The 22,156-nt window shown below is 35.0% G+C and overlaps 1 protein-coding gene across 1 annotated transcript in view; it reads left to right on the top strand.

Moving 5' to 3' along the window:
- Positions 1–22,156, top strand: part of zc3h7a (zinc finger CCCH-type containing 7A) — a 103,198-nt gene that overhangs the window by 34,579 nt on the left and 46,463 nt on the right. Inside the window, exons 3-12 of the mRNA XM_028813864.2 lie at positions 661–700; positions 845–1,042; positions 1,430–1,588; positions 5,714–5,794; positions 6,145–6,195; positions 8,759–8,798; positions 9,770–10,056; positions 17,110–17,332; positions 17,709–17,755; positions 21,261–21,441. Coding sequence (XP_028669697.1) covers positions 661–700; positions 845–1,042; positions 1,430–1,588; positions 5,714–5,794; positions 6,145–6,195; positions 8,759–8,798; positions 9,770–10,056; positions 17,110–17,332; positions 17,709–17,755; positions 21,261–21,441 — 1,307 coding nt within the window. The remainder of the gene's footprint in view (positions 1–660; positions 701–844; positions 1,043–1,429; positions 1,589–5,713; positions 5,795–6,144; positions 6,196–8,758; positions 8,799–9,769; positions 10,057–17,109; positions 17,333–17,708; positions 17,756–21,260; positions 21,442–22,156) is intronic.

Below are 22,156 nucleotides of genomic sequence, written 5' to 3'. Positions count from 1 at the left end.
TTTGCATTTACCTTTTTAATAAAAGGCGAGCTTTTAAGCCTGAGAAATCACCCCGTAAATGCACACGTTTAATTGCACATGTGTTAATATGTATGCTTACACAGTATTAAAAGACACTCAAAAATTAACGTCATTTACCTTCGTTCCCACGTTTGACTCGTGCTGTAAATCTCTTCCTTGTTTTTAGTTCACGTGATTACGTAGGAGGCGTGATGACGCGATACGTGACTCCGTTCCTCCATTAGAGTATATGGACAAAAAACAGGTTCCAGTTATGACCATTACGCGTAGAATTTTGAAATGAAACCTGCCTAACTTTTGTAAGTAAGCTGTAAGGAATGAGCCTGCCAAATTTCAGCCTTCCACCTGCACGGGAAGTTCGAGAATTAGTGATGAGTCAGTCAGTGAGTTAGTGAGGGCTTTGCCTTTTATTAATATGTATAGATTATGTGTATATGTATATAGTTATATATTTATCATACAAATTATATAATTTAATATATGAAACTGCATAACCCTTTGTTTTTGGCAACTTAGTAGTTTGGATTTATTTTTGATTCATTTTACATTTCATTGTCTAAAGCATGTACTATTAATTAGTCTGTAATATTTATATAATTAATGTGTTTTCATGACTTCTGCAATACTTTAATTTTTCAGATCCACATTGCCATATCCAGGAACACAAGAAGAATATGAGGTAAAATATTTTTCTTTAAAAACTCAAAGTTTGGTAAATCCTCCTTCTTTTTGCATTGTTTTCATTTCATTATTTTAATTCAGAAACAGTTATAATTAGAATTGAGTGTTTTTCAGTCGTGTTCTCTCTTCTTTTTCATTGCAGATATTCATTAAGAAATTGGTTAAAAATCTTTTCAGTGAAGGAAATGATGCATATAAAGAAGGCCATTGGGCAGTATCTTTAGAATCCTATACAGAAGCATTAAGCATATCTGATTATGCTCAATCTGAAGACATCAGTATTTCTCTGGAAATTGTAGAAAAACTACATGCTAACAGAGCTGCTTGTTATTTAAATATGGTAAGTGTAGAATTTTCTAATGATTTCAACTTGTTTTTTAACTGTTGAACATCTGCAGTGATACATTTCTTCAATAGAGGAATAAACAATTGAATGAAACTGTTACTTTTTTCTTAACGTGAGCTTATGTGTAGTAACCTTGCACTTTGCAAAGAAATCTGCAAGATACTATATTTTTGTATCTAAACATGTAGATACTGTAAACATTTTATAATCTTAAAAATTTCTCATAGAAAATTTTGTCTTTCCTTCTTAAACATCCATGACGGTAAATTGAAGACTACAATGTAAAAGAATCCATTTTGGAAGAAGGTATGGTGTAAACATGTCTGATTGCCCAAATCTAATCCATATGAAACTTAATTCTTCTCATTGTATATCTTTCAGGGACTTTATGATCAAGTACTACAAGATTGTGAAATGGCTTTGGAACTTAATGACAGTAACTACCGAGTTCTGTATCGCAAAGCCAGGGCACTAAAGGAACTTGGAAAAGACAAAGAAGCCTATGAGTCAGTAGCAAAGTGTTCTTTAGCAGTGCCACAAGTAAGAACACATATGTATCAATTTAAATGTTTAAATTTAGTATTATGTTTTTGGTATGCATTTTGCTATGCATGCAACTACTGTAGTAGTTGTTTTAGAGATCATTACACTGATGTATGCACAGACATAAACACACTTATCGTGTAAGTAAATTTATATGTGTATCTTATATCTTCAATATAGCAAGTCAATCCAGTAAGTAAAAGATCTTTTTAGCCAAGTGTCATGACAGGAATACTTACTTAAGATGGAAAAATCAATACTCCATCTTGTTCAGGATATTTATAAACAGAGTTGTCAAAAAAAACAAAAAAAAAAAAACCCAAAGGCAGTTTTCAGTCCCAGTGACTGCATAAAAAATGTGTAGCATCAGGGCAGCATGAGAGTTTGAATCCAAACTCCCATGTCTGAAGGACTTGCATGTTCGGTTCATTGGCATGCTAGTTGGATTGTTATGGGTGAGTATTAGTTTACATGTGAATATGTCTTGCAAATGGACTTGTGTTTTGTTCAGGGTTGATTTTGGCCTTGCTTTAATGTTGCTGGGATAGGTTTCATGTTCCCTTGATTGTAAAGATAGATTAAATTAGTTCAGTTAACAGATATCAGAAGGATATTATTATATAAAAACCTTCTTCAAATGTAGCAAGCTTTTATGCTAGGATTAGCATATGTACCAGTAATTTTGGATTTTAATTTTGCATATTAGAAATGGCATTTATTTAAACACATTTTGATTTGGATTGTAAAGTTTTGTGTCTTTAAATTTGTTTTAAGTGTAAGGCACCACATCCCTAACATGTCCAATAATGTGCTATTTACATATACAGTATTAATTTAGTAAATGTGTTTGTAAACTTTTAATACATTTCCAAGATTGTGGTACTTTTAAACAAATAAAACAGGTTAAACAGTCTGATTTGTAATACCAATAAATGATCCATGTTAAAAATCCTCTCAGAACAAGAAAAAATCATGTGATGCTCTGCTTTTCCTCCACTTTTTCATCACATTTTTTTTACTCACAAGTTTTGGATGAATAGTAACTCAAAGCTTGTGGCTCAAAGCTGATTATGTTAAAGGCCAAAGAAAATTTGGTTACATCATGGTTATTTGAACCTGTTGCAAACGAAATCCAGGCAACTTCACAGTTAATGTGCTAGAAAATCTGTGCATGAGTGGACACTTAAGGCTTCTATTTTGATTGATCAACAACATTAAAAACATTTTGTAGCTTTCAGACACAGTTTGTTATGGTGATTCCAGTCTCTCTTTTTTTTTTTTTTTTTTTTTTTTTTTTGTTCTTTTGTTCTGGCTTCAATAATTTGATTCTAGTGATCTGCGTTGGCAATCAGAAGGCTGCCAGTTTGAATCCCGTAAATGCCAGAAGTGACTCTAATCCATACCCGTGATTGCTTCGTCCTGAGTATGATGTTAACCTGAATTCAGCCCTGCAACCAGGTCCTCCAATTTGCAAGGGAAGTTTGGGGGATTGGTGGCAGGACTGGCATTCCAGCCATTGTTAAAAAAAAAAAAAAAACTCACACTGTTTTAGTGTGGCAGTAATCCAGGTGGTTCATCATGTAGTGGGTATGGCAACATGCCCCCAACCTACCACTGCCACACTTTCACTTATTTGTCAAAGGAAATCTCTGAAAATATTAAATCATCATACTATGATTATCATTGGCTGAACTGTGTTGTTAAGATTAGTGGTTGATGAGTAAAAGCAACACTGTGTATTATGCCTCATTAGGGTTGGAGCACTTACTCTCGCCCTCCAAGTGATTTTGTGAACTGTGAACACCTTTTCTATGCTGATTCAATGTTCATGTTTACCCAGTCAAATCGAGGTTTGCCTCCTGGTGATGCATGGGTTCCATTACAGTGGTAACAGCAGAATTCAAAATAAACCCCTCACTGTCTTACTGTATCCCCTAGCTCCAAGGCACCATGGTGCCAGTACAGAAAGGATTTGGCTCTGGAAATCAGAATGCATTCAAAATGGCTTCTCTCTCTTATTAAACTGAGCCCTGTGTGTTTTGTTGTCCAAGCAAATATACAACAAAAATGTTTCTGGGTGTCTTGTACAAAAATGAAAAAATTAAATGGCAAGCTGAAAAACCCTGCAGCATCATGAAGCTAAGTCTAGAGTAATGGGAAAAGACATTTTCCGTGTGATTTGAAATGCTCACACTTATTTACAGTCTGCAAAAGTTTGGGAACCCATGCTTAAAATGTCTGTTACAGTGAATAGTTGAGCAAGCAGCAGATGAACTGATCACCGAAAAGAAATAGAGTTAAGGATGACACATTTCTTTAATATTTTAAGCAAGATTACATTTTTATTTCCATCATTTACAAGTACAAAATACAAAAAAATGAAAGGCCCAGAAGCAAAAGTTTGGGCACCTGACACTGTCAGTACTTAGTAACACCCCCTTTAGCAAATATCACAGGTTGTAAACGTGTTTTGTAGCCAGCTTAGTCTTTCAAGTCTTACTTGGGGTAAACATCTAATTCTGCAAGATTCTTGGGGCATCTTGCATGCACTGCTCTTTTGAGATCTATCCACAGATTTTCAATGATGTTTTAAGTCGGGGAACTGTATGGGAGGGACATGGCAAAACCATCAGTTTGTGCCTCTTGAGGTATTCCATTATAGATTTTGAGGTGAGTTTCAGATCATTATCTTGTTGTAGGACCCATTCTCTTTTTAACTTGAACCTTTTTACAGATGGTGTGATGTTTGCTTCCAGAATTTTCTGGTGTTTATTTAAATCCATTTTTCCCTCTACCAATGACATGTACCTTGTGCCTTTGGCTGCAACACAAGCCCAAAGCATGATCGATCCATCCCTATCCTTAATAGTTGAAGAGGTGTTCTTTTCCTGGAATTCGGCACACTTTTTTTTTTCTTCTTTCTTTGGAAATTTTGCCAAAAAGTTCTATTTTGATTTCATCAGTCCACAGGACTTGTATCCTAAATGCATCAAGCTTGTTTAGACTTTTATTTGCAAACTTGCGGTGCTGAATTTTGTGGCTAGGATGCAGGAAATGTTTTCTTCTGCTGACTTTACCATACAGGTCATATTTGTTCAGGTGTCACTATACGGTAGAACAGTACATCACCACATCAGAGTCTGCTATATCTTACTGAAGGCCATTGCAGTCAAACTGGGGTTTTATTTACCTTTCTGGCAATCCAATGAGCAGTTCTTTCAAAAGGTTTTCTTGGTCTTTCAGACCCTAACTTGACCTCCACTATTCCTGTTAAGTGCCATTTCTTAATAACATTGCAAACTGAGGAAACAGCTACCAGAAAGTACTTTGCTGTTTTTTTGTAGCCTTCTCTTGCTTTGTGAGCACCAATTATTTTATTTTTTAGAGTGCTAGGCAGCTACTAACAGGAGCTCATGGCTGCTGATTGTTTTGACATTATTTGAGAAGTCAGAGAATGTATACAGCTTGCATCACATGGGGTTTCCTAACGATGATGGTGAAGAAGCCATAGCCTTATGGAGCTAATTCAGGATTGAGGCCTCAAATATCTTGAGGTGCCCAAACTTTTTTATGGTGCTCCTTTCCTTTTTTCACTGTACAATTCTACAAAACAAAAACAATACACTAACTTTACATAAAATGTCATCTTTAACTTTATGCACTTTGGCGATCAGTTCATCTTCTGCTCATTTTACTATTCACAGTAATAACATGCTGCTGTATGCAGTATTTAAAATTCAGTTATGATTGGCTAGCCTTGGTATATGCTAAAAGTAGATGTACTTAACTGTGCAATCACTGGACAGACAATTGACAGGACAGATTTGGACTGCATCAAGAGCTATTTCGGCATGTCCTTCAACTGCAGTACATACTAAAGACTTGCTGTGCCAGCCTTTAGAAACCATTTATATTCCTGTTAAATTTGGTGACCTCTGCAGAGGTAGGTAAAACTTGTGCATGTTTGCAGTAATGTTGGGTAAGTCAACAATGACTTCACTTTTTTGCTAAAATGCTGACTGGAAATTTACATGAATGCAGCGAAGTGGGAATTGCTGTTTGTTGTATATGTTGTAGTATATAGCTAATAAATTTTTTTGTTTATTACTTTTGCTTGTGCAGGATGAAAGTGTTATTAAATTAACTCAAGAACTTGCAAAGAAAATGGGTTTAAAAATCCGCAAGGCTTATGTTAGAACACAGGTAATAACAATTGTTTTATTTAATGTGTTTGACATTGTAGTCTTATTTTGCTATTCTGTTCTTTGCCTTCATCTGTTAGATTAACGCTTTACTTTATGTAATTAACTGATACATTATTTTCAAAATCCTTTCTTGATTACTCTGCTCTGACCTTAGCTTTGTGCATACTGCGCAGGTACTGTGTTTCAATATCTTTTTATTTTTTTGTTACAAGCATTTACAGTGACAGATTACTTATTTGTTATTTTAAATTACTGTACAGGAAAATGAGTCGGGTTTGACTAAAAGGCAATATCTCATTTATTTTGATGGAATTAATTTGTTTATTTGCTTTTTTTTTTTTTTTGCAGCCAGTTTTGAATTCATTAACTGGTTCCCAAAGTTTGGGAACAACAAATAAGGTAAGATTTCTCAACTGTTCCATCTATTTTAATTCTGATTTGGAGAAAATTATGACATAAATAAAATAATTAACCTCTAGTGATGGGTGGGTGGATGTTATTCTTTGTAAGGTAGCTATTGCAAGTCAAACTCAAATTTTGATAGCAATACCCGATTTTTGCAAAGCATTTTCTCACTAATATTTATTTTTAATTTTCCCCAAAAATCATATTGAAATTATTAAACAGCTGAAAAATAGCTCAGGTCTTCAAGAGGATTTCAGTTTATTTGTAGTTTTGAAAAAAATAAAATACAGAAATGTTAATTAAAACTAATTTAACAAATTCTTTGTTGAGGCAATGGTTACTCTCGGTATACATCATTGAAACTTTTTTATACACTCTTTAAGATGATGAATAATGTGTAATCAGAAAACTGATTGTTTTTAGCAAAATAAACAAAGATTTTAGTGCAGTACTTATTGTACTGACGTACTATTCCAGCAGTTCTGGTTTGATCCCAGGCCAGATTCTGCACAAACACTGTGTGGGCTTTATCTAGGTTCTGTGGTTTTTAGCCTATATTACAAAAGTTTATAAAAAAGTTAAATGGAAAATTTAAATAATCTTTGTGTGTGCGCTTGTGTAAGTGTGCCAGGTGGTAGACCTGATGCCTTGTAAAATATAGAATAGGAAACAGGTTGGGATGAATGCTCTTTGTAATTTAATATAAAAATGTGCACTACGTGGATTATTATGTGACATGTGCTATGTATATGCTTTTGAGGTACTTTTTATTGAAAATTATTTTATTTTTTTTAGAGTTGTATTTGTAATGGGAATTGTGTTTTTGAAAAGTAGAATCTTGTGTAATGTTCACATTATGTTATGTTTACCAGCAATGATAATTAACCTCTGCCATTGGTTTATATATCCAGTTTGTAATAATTAATTCTATTTTGCCTGTTCCATTTATATATGTTCTTTGCCCATTGTGTTTAGATGGTGAGATTGTGTTCTTTTGTATATAAGAAAATTGAGCATTACCGGAAAAAAAATGTTCTCTAATTGCTTTGATTGAAAATTTAAAAAAAATAAATTATTCTGAAATGGTGTAGATTACAGATAACATTTTGTGGAACTGTCATTTAGGTTTATAGAGGTTTTTTAAGACTTCAACAAAGTAACATTCCTAAACCCTCCTAATCCAATCCAGGGGCACAGGGGACTTGAGCCTATCCGGACAGCACTGGGCACAAGACAGAAGTTTACCTTGGACAAGGGCCCATCAATGAGCCCAATCACACACATACTCACACTCATATGGGGCCAGTTTAGAGTTGCCAATTAACCTACCCTTCACATCTAACGGAAAATGGGAGGAAATACAATGCAGACTTAGGTAGAATGTACAGATTCCGAACAGACAACGTTCAGGGGCAGTATAAAAAATATTAAGATAATACTGCATAGTCAACAAATTGATTTCAGCATATTTTTCCCAGATGAATAGTGAAGCTTACATGTGAAGGTACAAACAGAAAATAAGCTTAATTAAGCCTAAAGGCAATGCCACATTAGACAACTTTTCCAGTAATTTTCAGTTGTGGCATTCATTTACATAATCTTAATGTTTTGGAACACCAGTCTTCTAGTATGACATAGCCAGCAAATCATACCAACTAATCTGCAACTCGCCCTGGCACGATCAGACCAGTTTGAATTTGTCTTTAGTCATCGAGAAAAAACAAACACTGGTGTTATGAGCCCCACAAACAGAATAGAAGCCTGTTTGTCTGATGTCTTATATTTTACACACCATAGCAAAATGTAGGAAAAAGAGCTGAGATTATGGCAGAGCTATCTGTATCTTTTAACCCTTTGTACTGCACCGGCTCTGTCAGGTGGCACACTATTGGCTCCTTGAAAAATGGAAGCGCATGACTGTGCTGAAAAGTCATCATGCAGTCAGGTATTTTCACATGGCCAGCAATTTTCTGCTGTTTAAATTAACATGGTCTGGTGGCAAGATAAGCAGCTGTAGTTGTCAAGTCTGACATATACAACAACTAGAAGTTGCATAATGTTACACTGGCTTTAAAACTTTCTCTTCACAAGAAAGAGTAGTGATAGTCTGGACCAAGTTTCCTTGTCATGTTTTTGATACATATTCTCTACTGTGTGATACATATTTGACAGTTAGGTAATGACCTGGGGCGGCACGGTGGCGCAGTGATAGCGCTGCTGCCTCACAGTTAGGAGACCCAGGTTCGCTTCCCGGGTCCTCCCTGCGTGGAGTTTGCATGTTCTCCCCGTGTCTGCGTGGGTTTCCTCCAGGCGCTCTGGTTTCCTCCCACAGTCCAAAGACATGCAGGTTAGGTGGATTGGCGATTCTAAATTGGCCCTAGTGTGTGCTTGGTGTGTTTGTGTGGGTCCTTCGGTGAGTTGGCACCCTTCCCGGGATTGGTTCCTGCAGACCCCCGTGACCCTGTGTTTGGATTCAGCGGGTTGGTAAATGACCTGAATTGAAAATGTCCTTTTTTCTTAACTTGTTTTATTATTTTATGTCTATCCTTATTTTTAGTGTTCAAATGGATCAGATTCTGTTGAAGATATTGAACTGGGTAAGATGAGATCTTTCTTCTGAAAAATTGTTTACAATTAGTTTGTTTGGGGCGGCACGGTGGCGCAGTGGGTAGCGCTGCTGCCTCGCAGTTGGGACACCTGGGGACCTGGGTTTACTTCCCGGGTCCTCCCTGCGTGGAGTTTGCATGTTCTCCCCGTGTCTGTGTGGGTTTCCTCCGGGCGCTCCGATTTCCTCCCACAGTCCATAGACATGCAGGTTAGGTGGATTGGTGATTCTAAATTGGCCCTAGTGTGTACTTGGTGTGTGGGTGTGTTTGTGTGTGTCCTGCGGTGGGTTGGCACCCTGCCCGAGATTGGTTCCTGCCTTGTGCCCTGTGTTGGCTGGGATTGGCTCCAGCAGACCCCCGTAACCCTTTGTTCGGATTCAGCGGGTTGGAAAATGGATGGATGGATAGTTTGTTTGGAAACGTACCTTGTTTTGAGGAATTAGACTAGAAACACAAATAATTTACTGATAAAAATGTGAGAGGTGATAATTTTTAACTTTAATTTCTATGCGTTTTTCAGTTTAAAAGCAAGTCTAGCATAAGATGCTATTCTGCTTTACACTCTAAAATGACTCAGTGGACTTTTATGGACTGGAATTAGTGGGTTAGAAAGTGATTGATATTTTTATGTAAGGTACTGTTCATCAAATTCAGTTTTTACTAGTGCTTGATTTTTCTCTGGTTACTTTGGTAACATTTTAGACAAGTCCTTACTGTCTACAAAGTGGAATTACATTGAATTTTGTAAGAGGTGCATTATTTTATGTAGTGCAGATCTGATATCTGCACAGGACGGCAGGAAAGCACACAAACCTCTGCAGCAAATTTTTTTAGCTACTTTGTCACACTATTAAATCATGTTTCACTAATTGCTTGCTATTTTCTTCACATTCAGTGTAATCATTGTTGACAAGAGTGTTTTACAGATTATAACAAAATTGCCCTTTTTTTTTGCCTTACAGAATTAATAGATGATTCCCAAGAACGGAGTTCTTCTGTTTTGACTGTTGCCTCTTGTTCTTTGGTTACGGATGCAGCTGTATCTGAATTTGGCTCTGGCCATCTTCCTTCCGTTTCTCCTGTTGAATCCCATATGGTGGAGAGGATTGCCCCTGCTCCACCATCATGTGCCAATGGTGGTGGCATCACGTATCCGACTTCTGAGTCATGTTTGGAATATGAGACGGACATTATTGGAGATGACCTTGATGAGTTGCTTGATAGAGCTGCTTCTGACAAGAATCTTACAGTAAATTTATATATATATATATATATATTTTTATTTTAGAATGCAGTACCAACACAACAGTAAGAATTCTTAATTAGGGAACTTTTTTCCAGTTTGAATTTCTGCACAGACTGCAAGTCCGGTTAGCGCTGATTTGGTTATTTGGGTGATTATCTAAGGCTTTTTTTTTTTTTTTAAATAATGGGGGAATACAAACTCTAAAGTACTTGTATCACATATATTTTTCAAGTACTTTTTAAATGAAATCTATATTAGGTCACACAGTAGTTTGTGCCAAACAGAGTTTATTACTGTAATCTTTAAACATGTTATGACTGGTGATTTGTGCGATATTTTTAGAAGAGTAAATTTTAAGATGAATGCTGCAATAAATTGTTAAAGAGGCTTGATGATAACAGAGTTTTATGTTGCATGTCATTTATTTTTTCCTGTAGTCTCTTAATCATATGTAAAATGTTCATTGTGTATGATGGGATTGTGGTGAATGTTAAAATTGGTTGTTTTATTAACCTACTTTTGCATGATTGTTTGTATTGTGTTTATTTTAATGCTTTTTTGTACAGCAGTTTGGCGCAACCTCTGTTGTTTAAATGTGCTTTTATAAATAAATAATCTAATCTAAAAGTAAACTTAAATTGACTATTGTTCTGGTAAAGCAGATAAGGGCACTGACGCGGTTGATAACCACAGTCTCAAAAAACATAATGACATTTATTGCACATTTTGATCAGAACTTGTGCATAAAATTTAAGCTATGCACATTTTCAGATACCATTATTGATGTGTTTGCATAGTAAATTCAAACCCTAAGCAGTTCATGACTTGGTGTCCTTTTGTTTCCAGTAGTGAAAAAGTAGTTTTGGGTTCAAATTATTCTTTTACACAAACTTAAAAAAAAAAAAAAAAAATCTTACAGAATAAAGTTATAAAATTAAAATGTACCAAATAAGATTCTGTTTTTAATTATAAATACTGCTGTTGAGCCCCAACATATTAAGCTCATTTCTCACTACTGCTGAAGCACAGAAAAGGCATTTTTTTATTATTTCCAATTTGCCTTCAACCTTTAAAGGAATACTCTACCAAAAATGTTTTTATATGTTCCTTGCTCATGAAATTTTGTAGTGATGGCCAAAAAACAAATGTAACCTTGCGTTTTCATTCTGAATCGAGAGAAAAAAGTTTGTGATATAACAATCCAATACTGACTGACCAATGCTGTACACCTGCACACAATGTGAAAATGTCCATTGAGAAAAATGAAAATCAAATCTCATGTTGCTCACTGTCACAAAACATTGTTTCTCCCCAAATCCAAAGGGAAACACTTTTGAGAATGCTGTGTGCATTGTCTTAAGTGGCCCTTAATCTTCACAAACAAGAAAGGCCAACAAGAATAAAAACAACTCTTGTTTTGATATTTTAACATAACTATATTAACTCATTCTCAATACTCTTGATGCATATGCTACAACTTAATGAGTATAGGTAGTAGGGGTGCACGATTCAGAAAATCTAACGATTCGATTTCGATTCTTGGGCTCACGATTCGATTCAAATCCGATTCTCGATTCAAAACGATTCTCGATTCAAAACGTTTTGATTGTTTTTTATTTTCCATCAGTCTGATACAAAATACAGCCCTGAGATGATAATTGAAGTCACATTACAAAAATATAAACTGTTGCAAATATAAACTGCAAACTTTCAACTTAAATTAAACAACTTATATTGACACTTTAAATAAAAGTAGATTAAATAAAACCAAATAAGAGCTGCTATAGTTGGTTGTAAAGTGCCATTATCAGAATAAATAAAAATGCTGCTACATTGGGCTGTAAAGTGCTATAACAAGTGTAACATCCAAAATATTAATTAATTGTGAACATTTTCTTTTTACCTAAACCGTTTCCATTTCAGCAGACAACAGTTTTTGAACTGTGACAACTACAGTCAAACTGACAACAGATCAGAATATATTAGATTAGATTAGATTCAGGTGTATGCACATTAGTGAGTTTAAAGTCCACCATCTGCTGGAATGTACATGTTTTTTTGTAGAAACAGAAGCTGGTCTACATGTTCTGGAGTGAGCATGCTCCGCTGTGCAGTTACTATGTCCCCAGCAGTTGAGAATGCCCTCTCTGCTGCAACACTAGTACCAGGAATGCATAGGTAGCATTTAGCCAATTTTGCAAGGAGGGGAAAGACAGTCTCCTGAGACCTCCACCAAGTTAGGGGGTCTTCTGAGAGTGACAATGAGGGAGTTTCCAAATACTTCTTCATCTCTTCCTCAGCTCTGGTGCCAGTGGATTTAGGAACATCTCTGACATTAGTGAAAGTCTTGCCTAGTAAATTCAGCAGGGAAGTATTTCTTTTTTTGGGAACAGGGTGGCCTTCATCATCCAGCACTTCATTTGGGATGTCTGGCTCCTCATTCTGCATTAATGCACCATAAAAGAAAACAAAAACGCAATCAACCAACCTTTGTCTTTCAATTAGAAATTCAGTGTTATTATTAATTATTGTATATACCATACATATATACCATATATATATACCTATATATATATATATATATAACAAACTAAGCAATAAGTAGATATTATTGTGGTACATTTAAAGTGCTACATGTCAATGGTAATTTCACAACCATACACACTGTGTATGTGGTTTTGCTAATAGCATATTGTCATGCCACTGTCATGCAACTAGTGTTTTTCACTTTTACTATTAAAAAATATAATAAATTACCTCAAGTGTTGCCGCTTCAGCAATCACCTTAGAGTGTATGTTCTTTTGCTCATCCTGAGAGAGAAAGGGCAGTGTTTTGAACCTGGGGTCCAGGCTTGAAGATATGTGGAGAATATTTTTGTCTGTCACACTCGTGTATCTCTTGGCCAGACCTTCGTGAATTGCCTGTTTGATTTCCCGGACGAGTGCTGTTTCACCACAGAATCCTGCTTTTGTTTCGTGAAGTAGCTGCGCATGTAGTGGGGCAATCACAGACAATGTCGGCGTGGCTTCTTCAGACATTATGTTTGTTGCCTCTTTTAATGGCTTGAGGGCTGCAGCAACTTCTTCTGCGTTGGCGACGTCGGTTTCGTCTAGTGTGCAGATGCCGGCTCCACATTTTCTTACTTCAGCAGATAGAAGCGCAGCGCAAATGGCTGGTTGTTGCTCCAGGAATCTATCGATCATGTCGAATGCACTATTCCATCGTGTAGCCACGTCCGTTGTCAACTTGTGCGGTGCCAGCTCCAGAAGTTTTTGTTTCTGTTTAAAGACATGATTTGCGGTGGCACTGCGATGAAAAAATCCGGTAATTCTCCGAATTTTCCCCAGCAGATGTGAAACAGACGGCAGCTTCAGAGCTCTCTGTGCCGCGAGGTTGATGGTATGTGCGAAACATTTAACGTGTTGAAAGTTTCCCAGCTGTGCAGCAGCTAGCATGTTAGCAGCGTTATCGGTAACAATTACCAGGTCAGTGGTTGTGAGCTGCCATTCCTGTGCGACAGACTGAATGTTCTCCTTTATATGTGCGGCTGTGTGGCTTTCATTTATTGCTGTAGTTTGTAAAACTCGCGACTCAAGCTCCCAGTTGTCTGTAATATAGTGAGCGGTAAAGGTTACATACGACTGGACTGCCCTTGATGTCCATGCATCGCATGTTAAGGCTACTCTTGTTGCTTTCTTCAACGCTTCTGCTACTTTTTTCTTCGTCTCTTCGTATAACAGAGGTATCGCTTTTTCAGCAAAAAGCTGACGGCTTGGTATAGCGTATCTAGGCTCAACTGTTTTCAGCATGTACCGAAAGCCTTCATTTTCAACAACGCTGTAGGGACGCAGATCTTTGGAAATTAAACAGGCTATGGATTGAGTTATTTTCTTCGCCCGTTCAGAGTTGGTTGGAAGTTTGCAACATTGATGCAGAGTGCGTTGGTCTCCTGGAATGTTTCTTACTTTTGGCTGAACTTCGTTTGCATCCTCTGGATGATGACGTGCCATGTGAGTCCTGAGGTTTGTAGTGTTTCCAAAATATTTGATTTTAGCTTTACAAAGCTTGCATATGACGTGAGTTTTATCAATCTCTTTCTTGCCATCGATGTTGTAGAATCCAAAATGTGCCCAAACGTATGCCTTAAATGAGGACGGGGCAGGTTGAATATTCTTTTCCACTGCGTTTTCCATGGCTCGTCCATCGAATGCTTGCGCGAGCGCGCAATCACTTTCTTCTTAATCACACCAAGGGTTACTATCTGAGCAGAAACTGGCATAGCGCCATCTATAGGATTGACAAACTCCTGTCCGGAAAAATAGTTAAACTCGCGCCGTTATAAAATGGGAAATATGAATCGATTTTGTGTCCTGTATGAATCGATTTTGAATCGGTAGAGATAAAATTGCGATTCTTTCGCGAATCGATTTTTTTTCACACCCCTAATAGGTAGAATGGGCACATTATATTTTTAAGCGCGTAAAGTGTGGAGAATTTTTAGGATTTTTCTCAATAAACACTGTTTGTGGGGGATTGTATTAATAGAACAATTGATATGTATGCATTCATTTTTTAATGATTAGTTGTGATTTTTATCAAATCATGTATGACACCTGTCATGAAATTTAAAGTTTTTTTCCTTTATAAACTCAGAGTTGTTGACGTATTTTATGATATAAGCAGTGAAACCAATGTCAGTTTAGTATATAAAGATTAATACTGGTTACTCATCAATTTTTTAAAAAAGATGTCTTAGTGCAGCTAAAAATATGAAGCTTTCATACAGATGTCTTCATGATACCGATTGATTGATTTTTTTGACTACTGTTGCCATAGTTTCATCCCACTCCAGACAGGTCCTGAGAAAATGCCATCTCATTTCTGCCCGCTTTCTTCCACACCTGCACAAGATTCCATTTCACTTCCTGCCACATTTCTGCTTGAATCAGCTATTGAATTGGACACATAGCTTAGGGGGAAACTTGAAAACAGCAGAATCTATAAGGGGGAAGTAAATCTGTTTCTTCTACTTCTTCTTTTTTATTTTTTTGTTCATCCATTGATATAGTTTTCAAAACATAATTAGATGAATAAAGAGTAACCAGACATCCTCTTTTTTTTCCCCCGCTGACTATGTTCTCTTTTTGAGATTTAAAAAAGTGGACTAGCTGATATTTATAAAATATGGGATTTTATCATGCTCATTGCTTAGACTGTGGAAACAAACAGTAGACCTACATGTTTGTCCGATCCATGTGTGATATACAGTATATAATAGCAGTCCTTCAATTCCATAAAGTTTAGTAAAGTTGTTGAACATAAACTAAGATGTTTAAAATGATCAAATTGTTTGATTAGAACAGTTAATAAAGATCCCTTGTATATTAAGGCACATTTTAAGTTTCATTTATATCCCTGCCCTGTTCCTTTTCTTTGAAAAACACCCCAATAGATAGATATGCTGGCTTTGTTGTGTGGCCGCTGACTATAATTATGAAAAACAATCCTCTTGTGCAAATTAAAACAGATCTACTACTACTACTACATTTTCTACTACCACCAATATTACTAATACATCTACTATAAATCAACAGTACCGGGGTGTATAATAAATATAAATGTTCATTTTTATCTGACCCTCATGGACCTCCTGAAACCGGGGGTCCATAGACCTCAGATTAAGGACCCTTACCATAAATGATTCATTAGAAAACCCTTTAAAAAAAGACACCACCATATCACAGTCACATATGTTTTTCTGACTCATGTCACATGACATATGTGTTTATGTATATATACAGTGTCCTCCATAATGTTAGAGACAAAGACACATCTTTGCTTGATTTACCCCTCTGCTCCAGAGTTTAAAATTAGAAATCAAACAATTCAGACCTGATTAATGAGCACATTGCAGACTTTAATGGTATTTGCATATATTTCGGCCACATCTTGTAGAAATCACTTTTAATTCATGGTCCCTCATTTCAGAGCACCATAATAATTATGACATAGCAATATTAGGAATATTAAAGCAGTTGTAGTAAGTATTTTGTTAAATATTCCTTGGAAGCAGTGGCTGTTTGAAGTCTGAGATTCATAGACATCACCAGGTATTCCTGTTATTTCATGTGTCTATGGTCCTCTGTGTGAAGAAAAACTTTTTAATGTTTATGCAACATTTACCTTTAACAAGTTTCTTATTGTGTCCCCGTGTTCCTGGTGAACTCATTTTAAAGTAACAGTCTCTATCCACTGTACTAATTCTGTTCATAATTTTAAACACTTCAATCATGTCTCCTCTTCATCTGGTTTTGCTTAAACTGAAAAAAAGGGATGAGAACTTTTAATCTTTCTTCATAACTTACTCAATGCAGTCCTGGAGTCAGTCTACTTGATCTTTTCTGGATTTTGTTCTAGCGCTTCTGTGACTTTTTCTTTGTAGTCCGGAGACCAAAACTGTATTTAGTACTCGACGTGTGGCCTTGCTAGTGAGGATGGCTTTTGAACACTGTCTAGAAGTTGATATTGACAAGTCCAATTCAACTCCTAATTCCTTCTCATAAGGTGCACTTTCAATTTTCAAACCTCATATTGTGCATTTAAATCTAACATTTTTACTTTATTTTCATTAAATTTCATCTTCCACAAATCTGGCCAAGCCTGTAGGCCGCCCCTATATAATGATTCAACGAATTCTAGGTTATTTGTCAATCCATCCATTGTGGTATTGTTTGTAAACTTACATCAGTAATTCTTATTTCCTAGAACCAGTTTGTTAAATGATTCATTCTCATTGAGAAGGTGTAATTTAATAATAACTTAGTATGGGTAGTCTACTACCTTTGGTCACTTGTACTGTTTTCTAATAATATCTTTAAAGCTTAAGTAAGGCTTTTGGGAGTAATATAGAAAAACTACCTGTTTTAATAAATTTTGGACTTAAAATATTAAATATAGAATGACATTATGCTTAGTTTTAAAGTATGTTTGGTTGTTGCAACAATTCATTTCTTGAACATCGTTTTGATATTTATATTTTTTTTCTTTCATTATAGAGTGTTTCCCCAATTTCTATGTCAAGTGGTATTAGCCCAAGTCTATCATGCAACCTGCTCACTACATCAATACCTTTGCCAAATCAGTTTGGACTGCCCTCTGTCCCATTGCCATCACTGTATTCAGTTGCAGCTCCTGGCAATGCAAGACTATCTTCTTTAGACACATTTAATACTTGTTTGGATAGTTTGGATTCTGTCTCTATTTCAGAGCCATCATCTGGTGAGTTTGTTTATTGTTTAGTCTTAATGCTTGTTTTAACATTCTAGTTTTAACTTGTCTGTTTAGTAGTAATTAATTAGGAAATATGTTGTAAGTGATGAAAAGTTTGGTGGTGAAAGACATCCAATCAATATTTATTCGTATGAAATACTATTCTTATTATTTTGAAGATTTCATTGAACATGGTTACAGCACAGGTGGCAAAATCATTTGGTTTTCTAGAATCAAATTTAAAACATATATGGACCAAGTCATATATAGGTTAACAGCATTGTACATTAGTTTTTTTTAAATTCATTTTTTAGATTATTAGTAAGAAATAGTTGACCAATACTATAATTATTGTGATTGTTCTTATATTAACTCTTTTCTGCAGGTATTCCTGGAGGGTCTGTTACGCACAGCAAAATTTCTTTTTCACCTGTAAGTTTTATTGCCATTTAATATTGTTTCTCTTGGAAGTGGAAATGACATATAATGCTGCATAATTGTAAAAGGCACGTTTATAGTTTACATAGTTTAAGAGCCGGTAGTTTTACAGTGGCATTTGAAACTCTTTAGACTGAAGCAACTCAGATTATTCAAAATTTACTGGAGTTTCTGTGACGTGTATCCATTTGCTAGTGTAAGAGATCTTACTAAGCTTTCTTGTTCTTGCGTACTCAAAATTCACAACCATTATCTCGGGGGACCCTTGCAACTGTTTCTTTCTAACCTTATTTTTTTCCGTTCCATTTGAAATCATTGTTGAACTTTTTTGTTTAATTACTCAATTGTTTTTGGAGTGTTTTTATATAAAGCAGTAATTGTAGAGATACTTTAAACTATTTATTTTAACATATTTATGATAATAATTTCCAGTTATGAAATAACGTTGACAGAGGGGAAACTTGTAGTGAACGTAGACTTTATGAGGAATTACTGAACAAGTGATGATTTTAATTAAATATCATCATAAAGGGTTTTTTTTTTTTTTTTGGTCCTTTTTATTTTTTTTAATAGATTAACTGTGAAGTAGTCATTCATTCAGTAAATGTGCATTGGCAAAGGATTCACCTGTTAAGCTCAAGTATTTTATGGTTACGTTATTACCAGCATCAGTCTTGTAGGTTTGTTTGAGCATTAATTAAATGATTTGACAATGCAGTATGGAAAGGCAAACTGCACATGGTGGAGAAAGGCAAAGTCCAATGCTCCAAATAAAAAAAATTGAAATAGTGGGTGTGCTAATGTTACAACAGAAGAAAATCGGTGCTCACAAATTAACAAATTAAACATTAATCATAAAAACTGATGAGTACAAATACATTTTTTATGATTAATCTAGAATAAATTAATCCAATTTTGTACCCCTTTTTTTAGCACCATATGTAATCATATATCCAAAGGTTTTTCATTTTTCCACATAAAACCATGTTATTACATTTAATGTTTCTCTATGATTTTTGTGTAAATTAGTTTGTATTTTATTGTATGACCATCCAGTGTCTGTTGGGTTACTCACCACAATATGAACGTAAACTTCTGTCACTGTAAGTACCTGGAAAAAGCTAAATGTTTTCTCACTTTTTTACTTTTATAGACCAACAAACTTGTAAGCTTGCTAATATAAAATGTAAAAACAATATTGATTATCTAGTACAGAGGACAACAGAAGGCAGTCTAGGTACCTGAATTGTGATATTGGAGTGTTATTAACTTGCTAATATTTTATTTCAATACCTAGACTTTGAAGAGAATATGGCACACTTTTTGTGCAAGATATTCAAACAAGTAGTTGTTATTTGTACAACCGTAACTCTTGATATGCCATGCTTTTCTTATTAACCAGGCTCCAGTGCATCCTTACCTGTGTGTGTGTCACCTTACCTTGGGAGATTCAGTTCATTACATTGCCTTAACTGCCAAATTAGAAATGAAGTGCATGTTGTTTTCCCAGACCTTTAAGAATTGCTCAGTGAGCCAGATATACAGAGTACTCTCTCTTTGGGTTATATAATTAAATATTTTCTGATAATCTAAATTTATAACTCTCATACAGTGTTATTCTGGGTTAGCTACTTGCCTCTATTTGACTAAAATATTCAAGACATTTCTGTATGGGTGGAGAATGGAATAAGCATTAGTCATAATTATATGGTTTATATTAGTCTGTATTGTTGTTGTATCCTATATTTTGGACATTGCAGTAAAAAACATAATGCATACTCATTTTCATTGTTATTGTGAGATTTTTTTTTTGTGGTGAGGCAGGGTAGATGTTTTATTTGAACATCATGACACACTATTTATCATACGTAGGCTTTCTTAAAGAGTTTTCCATCATGTCAACCTATTATGCTGACTTTTCTCTGGGTATAGGAAAGTATGCCTGCTTCTCAGCTGCTTTCATATTTGTAAATAGAGGAGGGTGTTTTTTTTCCCCCACTATCAGGGGAAGCTGGGTGTACAATATGAATAAAATTATACAATTATTTCCATCTCCAAAATTGCCCAATAGTAAGAGTAGCATATATTGTGGCATGTAACTAGTGACAAGTGTGGTGCTTCAACTGTGATTCTGCTTCAGGGATGGGTTAAAAAAAAACTTTCAAACCTTCGTCGCTGTAGCTATTGAAAATTTCAAAGTGCAATATGTACAATGCTTTCCTTGCAATATCCATTTAAAGCCCAGCTTTACATTTTCATTCCTTCTTTCTGCTCTGCTCCAGAAGAGCTTTGAACCATTGATCAAGTTTCATTTTACATTGTGTCTTTTAACTGAGTATTCCACAATACTTAAGTCTGTATTATAACATATTTCAATATAATAAGCTAAACTATGAGGTATAGTTAACAACATACATGTCAAAGTCAGATATGATGAGAATGATTGATTGAGTGTTTGAATGATGTCTTTTGAGAATTTGATTATCAATTTATATCACTGGGACTGAAGGTTTGAAGTTAAAAATTGATTTTTCCAAAATCAAGAACTACTTGTGAGTTCCAGACAGCTGTTGGCTGAGTAGCAAGCTAATTATTTACATTTAATCTGACAAATGAGTACACAATTTAGAAGTATTTTCTAATTTGTAAACATATGATAACACAAATGGTGTCTCATTCTTATTTGAAACTTTGTATAGTTTAAGGTGAATAGAGTTTTTTTTGTTTTGTTACTGTTTTAAGTAATTTGCAGTTTTAATTCATATTGTTAATTGGGTTAGGGTGCTCTGATAGCAAAAAGCAGTGTAGTTTTTGAAGTCAAATTCTAAATTTATTAATTTTAAATCATTCTATTATGTTCTGATCTGAACATTTTATTATTAGTATAATTTAATAAAATATTTATGTATTACATAGTATCTATATTTAACAATGAATGACAAAAATCCCCAAAATACCATGGTGAATTTATGAAAACACCACTTGTTCTCTTTGTGCTCATTTTTTTTTTATGCTCCAACATAATTTATCTACATAAATTTTTTGTACACAATGTATAGAGATTCCTTGAGTCCTCATTTAGTGAGGAATTTGAGCCCAAGTTACTACTCAGATGCAGATTGCATATGCGTAAAGTAGCTCATAGATGTTTGTAGGACTATATTTCATTACGTGGAGTGATTGAACATCTTGTTTTGTGTATCCTACCTGAATTTAATTACTGATCTTTAGATATTTTAAACCAATATCTAAAGCCTGATGACTATTCTAAACTTTCCCAGTAATACTCTTAGAAATGATGGTAAGTGGAAGAACGCAAATTCTTTGTGTTAATGAGAATCTTGGTTGCATAAATTGCAAAGATGCTGAACCTTCTTTTTATGCATACTGTATAAAATGCACAGATCTTTTATCATTATGTCCTATTTTATTTTTTATTATGTTCTTTCTCTACACCCTAATTAATTTTTTTTATTTTGTCTATATTTTTTCCTTTCAGCTAAATAGCACAGATGGCTTTTTGGTTGCTAAAGGAGAAATTGGGATTATTGGTCAAAACAATGCCCATTCTAATGGAACCGAGATAGGATCTAGGAATTTACCTTCAATTATCAGCAAAAACCCTTTAGCAGACACTCATGAATTCAAGCAGGCTTGCAGTGTGTGCTATTTAAAAACAGGTAAATACTAGAATCTGTAAGCATATCGACATCTTTTAAACTAATGATCATGGTAAATGCAAAAAATGTGGTTGCAGACGTATTTTTTGTCAATACAGGTTTTTTTCTCTCCTGGTGTTCTGGTTTTCTCCCCATAGTCCAATGATTTATTTTTTATGCTCTTTGCCATCTCTCGGTTAAATGTCAATGTGCCCTGTGATGGATTGGTATGTTGTTCATGTTTTGGTTCCCTCCTTATGCTTTTTTGTGATCGGCTACAACAGTGTTTTCATTAAAATGGAGTGGTTATAGAACTGCTGAACACTCACTGCAACTCCGATTTAAAAGTTATAACAGAAAAGGTTTTATGCCCCTTGTTCCAGCTAGATGTGTATGTGTAAGCTGCCAAAACCTTTTTATTGGAGCTAAAAAGCATTGCAGAGCTTTTTGTATTTTTTAATGCTTTTTCATCTGAGAGATTTTTGCTTTTTTGGTGAACGTACAGTTTGGTTATAGTGGTAGTTTGTGGGGACTGTGTGAATTATTATAAATTTAATTCCCTGTTTAAAACCCGTTTCAGTTGTACGCAAAATATCAAAAGTTAATTCACACACGGGGTGAGTTGTTGTCATACAAAGATTATTAGAGCTGTGTCTGAGAATTTCTATGTATACTAGAACCTTCAAAAGTAAATTGGTCATTTAATATATTAAAATATGTATTTTAGATAGGGATG

The sequence above is a fragment of the Erpetoichthys calabaricus genome, chromosome 11, assembly GCF_900747795.2.
Source record: "Erpetoichthys calabaricus chromosome 11, fErpCal1.3, whole genome shotgun sequence".
NCBI lineage: Eukaryota > Metazoa > Chordata > Cladistia > Polypteriformes > Polypteridae > Erpetoichthys > Erpetoichthys calabaricus.
The sequence above is the reverse complement of the archived record's forward strand: the minus strand, read 5'-3'. Positions and strand labels throughout refer to the sequence as shown.